Source organism: Cololabis saira, chromosome 5 (genome assembly GCF_033807715.1).
Source record: "Cololabis saira isolate AMF1-May2022 chromosome 5, fColSai1.1, whole genome shotgun sequence".
Lineage (NCBI taxonomy): Eukaryota > Metazoa > Chordata > Actinopteri > Beloniformes > Belonidae > Cololabis > Cololabis saira.
Window position 1 is genome coordinate 34,850,867 of NC_084591.1, and position 3,790 is coordinate 34,854,656.

The 3,790-nt window shown below is 42.7% G+C and overlaps 1 protein-coding gene across 1 annotated transcript; it reads left to right on the forward strand.

The window, feature by feature from the left end:
• The first annotated feature begins 644 nt into the window (after positions 1–644).
• On the forward strand, positions 645–3,506 carry LOC133444738 (cholesterol side-chain cleavage enzyme, mitochondrial). Its single transcript, XM_061722619.1, has 9 exons — positions 645–931; positions 1,159–1,314; positions 1,414–1,613; positions 1,705–1,908; positions 2,004–2,164; positions 2,251–2,417; positions 2,703–2,781; positions 2,877–3,068; positions 3,155–3,506. Exons 1-9 carry the CDS (start codon positions 645–647, stop codon positions 3,275–3,277), a joined length of 1,569 nt encoding a protein of 522 aa, XP_061578603.1. The 3' UTR covers positions 3,278–3,506.
• The last annotated feature ends 284 nt before the right edge of the window (positions 3,507–3,790 follow it).

Genomic DNA, 3,790 nt, shown 5'->3' on the forward strand with positions numbered 1-3,790 from the left:
ACAAAATAGGGCATAAGAATGTACATCATCCAAGAGTTGCGATTCAATTTATGAATATACAGGACTGTCTCAGAAAATTTGAATATTGTGATAAAGTTATTTATTTTCTGTAATGCAATTAAAACAATAATAAGCATACATCCTGGATTCATTACAAATCAACTGAAATATTGCAAGCCTTTTATTATTTTAATATCGCTAATTATGGCTTACAGTTTAAGATTAAGATTCCCAGAATATTCAAATTTTTTGAGATACGATATTTGAGTTTTCTTAAACTGTAAGCCATGATCAGCAATATTAAAATAATAAAAGGCTTGCAATATTTCAGTTGATTTGTAATGAATCCAGAATGTATGACATTTTTGCATTACAGAAAATAAAGGACTTTATCACAATATTCAAATTTTCTGAGACAGTCCTGTATATAGATAGATAGATAGACATTCTTTCTTGATGGGTTTTTTTTTTGTTTTGTGGTGCGTGTTTTTGGGGCTGTTCAGTTCATGTGTAGAACCCTGATCAGCGCAGCAAGGAGGGACTCTGTAGACCAACCTCCTGCCTCCCTCTTTTGCTGCAGATGTCCCTGGGAGAGCCAGAATATTTGTTGAGGGTGAATCTGAGTGAGTGTTTGTGTAGCTGCGATGTCCAGGTGGAGCGTGTGTCGGAGTCCCGCGGCGCTGCCGCGCTCCTGGAGAGAAGCGCTGAGCGCAACAGGTGCGCGCCGCGGCCGCGGCCGCAGCAGCAGCAACATGCCGGTGATCCGGCAGCCCTTCTCGGACAGCAGCAGCATCGTCAGGCCTTTCAACGACATCCCAGGACAGTGGAAAAACGGGCTGGTCAGCTTGTACAACTTCTGGAAACTGGATGGCTTCAAGAACCTTCACCGCATTATGGTGCAGAACTTCAACACTTTTGGACCCATTTACAGGTAACGGAGGCAAAGAGGCTTGGTATGTGTTAGACAAAAAAAAAAATAATAAAAAAAAAAATAAGATGAGTCTGTTCATCAGACAAAACATGAATGACTTAAGGACGTCACAAAAAATGTAATGTTTATGGAAAAATACTTATGCCCCTACAAGGTCACATCATCTAAAAACAAACGGCTGATACACCATTCCATCTCCCTTTACTGTCTTGCTCTCTGTATGTCAGGGAGAAAATAGGCTATTATGAAAGTGTAAATATCATCAAACCAGAGGATGCTGCCATCCTCTTCAAAGCAGAGGGCCACTATCCTAAAAGGCTGAGGGTTGAAGCATGGACGTCATACAGAGACTACAGGAACCGCAAATACGGAGTTCTGCTCAAGTATGTGCTTTTAATCACCTCTTCTGTTTTTAGTTTTGGGATACTCAGAAATGGCATTCACTTCATGAATAAACTAAATCAGATCGAATCCTCCCATAGGGATGGTGAAGACTGGAGATCAAACCGTGTGATTCTCAACAAAGAGGTGATTTCGCTGAAGATGCTGGAAAACTTTGTGCCTCTGTTGGACGACGTGGGTCAGGATTTTGTGGTCAGAGTTCACAAGAAAATAGAGAGAAGCGGCCAGAACAAATGGACCACAGACCTCTCTCAAGAACTCTTCAAGTATGCTCTGGAGTGTAAGACCGTTCTCCTTCTCAATATGTATGTAAACTGGTGTGTGGGTAGTGGTAATGTAATGTAGTGATCCTTAGTCTTTGTCCTGCACAGCCGTGAGCTCGGTGCTGTATGGGGAGCGTCTGGGTTTGATGCTGGATTACATCGACCCTGATGCTCAACACTTCATTGACTGCATCACCCGGATGTTCAGAACCACCTCTCCCATGCTGTACATACCGCCTGATCTGCTGAGGAGGGTTGGGGCGAAGGTGTGGCGGGACCACGTGGAGGCTTGGGATGGAATATTCAACCAAGGTACGAGAAGAGGGCAACCAGGATAAGTATCAGCAGTTGTTGGGCACATTTTTGTGTAGTAGTATATGTTTCATTTCAATTTGATGATGCTCCAGCGGACCGGTGCATCCAGAACATCTACAGGCAGCTACGTCAGGAGACTGGCACTTCCAAGAAATACCCAGGAGTCTTGGCAAGCCTTCTCATGCTGGACAAGCTGTCCATTGAAGACATCAAGGCCAGCATCACTGAGTTAATGGCTGGAGGAGTAGATACCGTAAGAAAAAAAAAAGTCCTATAGTTAACACTCCAAACCTGTTTCCAGCAGTTTGAGGTTGCTGAGTTCTCTCCTGCGTCTTCTAGACTTCCATAACGCTTCTGTGGACGTTGTATGAATTAGCCAGACACCCCAACCTGCAGGAGGAGCTGAGGGCAGAGGTGGCTGCAGCTCGGGCTGCAAGCCAGGGAGACATGCAGGAGATGCTGAAGAGGATTCCTTTGGTCAAAGGTGCTCTGAAGGAAACGCTGAGGTGAAAAAAAAGACATCTTAAGAAATTAAAGTACTTTTGGAAATAATGCACAGAGGGTAGGCAGAAAATTATATTATTTTACTCTGTTCTGGTTCAATTTTCTTTACAGAACTCACACGGTTTTACACTTCATATCAAATCTTCAGTGTTTCGTACTTGTAATAGACTGTTTAAGCCTCTGCTTCTAAAACTATGCAATCCCTCGATAGTTACTGTTGTTTTTGTGGAAATGAATAAAGCCTTTGTTGATTTGACTAAAAAAAACATCTTAATCTCACACCTCAGGTTACACCCCGTTGCAGTGAGTTTGCAGAGATATATTGCAGAAGATATAATTATTCAAAACTACCACATCCCAGCTGGGGTAAGAGGCAATTACACAAGTAAATGATCAGATTCTGTGTTAGTGTTGGTAGTGTTGCTGATTTAGCTATTCTCTGTGTGTATATTTGTGTTCAGACTCTGGTTCAGTTAGGACTGTATGCCATGGGAAGAGACCCCAAGGTGTTCCCCCGCCCGGACCAGTACCAGCCCTCCCGCTGGCTGAGGACAGAGACGCACTACTTCCGCAGCTTGGGCTTCGGCTTCGGCCCCCGTCAGTGTTTAGGACGCAGAATAGCCGAGACGGAGATGCAAATCTTCCTCATCCACGTGAGACTTGTGCACAGTAAAGAGATGCTTCACTGCATCACGTGACACATCACACTAACTAGTTCCTTGAACTTTTCCTTGTGCAGATGCTCGAGAACTTCAGAGTGGAGAAGCAGCGCCACGTGGACGTGCAGAGTACATTTGAACTCATTCTGTTGCCTGAAAAACCGATAATACTGACTTTAAAACCTCTACAAGCTAGTCGATAACATCCAGTTTGGGATAAATTTGTGGTATGTGGTAAGTAAAGTTGATCTCTATAGCCTGTAATTTACGATAATTGTAAAGGGCTTCACGCAGCACCACAAAATAAACAGTAAAAATCTTCCAATTCTGGATAGTAAAAAGAAAAAAAAGGCTGAAAATATGTATGAAACAAATACCTCAGTATTAAAAACTTGTGAAGAAAGTAACTATATGTACTGTACATAACTTACTGTGAAAAACCAAAATGCACTTGTACATGGAAGAATATTTTAAAAATCAGTGAGAAATAAAGATTCCAGGTGATACAAAGCAAGTGTTGTTATTGTACTCTTTGTGGCCTGCTACAGTCCTGTTTGAAGCAGAGAGTGCAGAGAAAAGCTCTCCTTCAGCCTGTAAAACCAGGCCAACCTGGAAACCGACAGAAGGATGGATATGAAGAGATGATTATGAAAGACAACGGTGGATGTTCACATAGAGCCTCAGTTTGAATCCCTCTCGTGACTTAGCAAACTTCT

Bases quoted from the DNA above. Each gene is read 5' to 3' on its own strand.
- LOC133444738 (XM_061722619.1), top strand. From the start codon at position 645: ATGTCCAGGTGGAGCGTGTGTCGGAGTCCCGCGGCGCTGCCGCGCTCC. The intron at 1,614-1,704 runs GTAAGACCGTTC...TGTCCTGCACAG, and splicing joins CTTCAAGTATGCTCTGGAGT to CCGTGAGCTCGGTGCTGTAT. The intron at 3,069-3,154 runs GTGAGACTTGTG...TTCCTTGTGCAG, and splicing joins TGCAAATCTTCCTCATCCAC to ATGCTCGAGAACTTCAGAGT.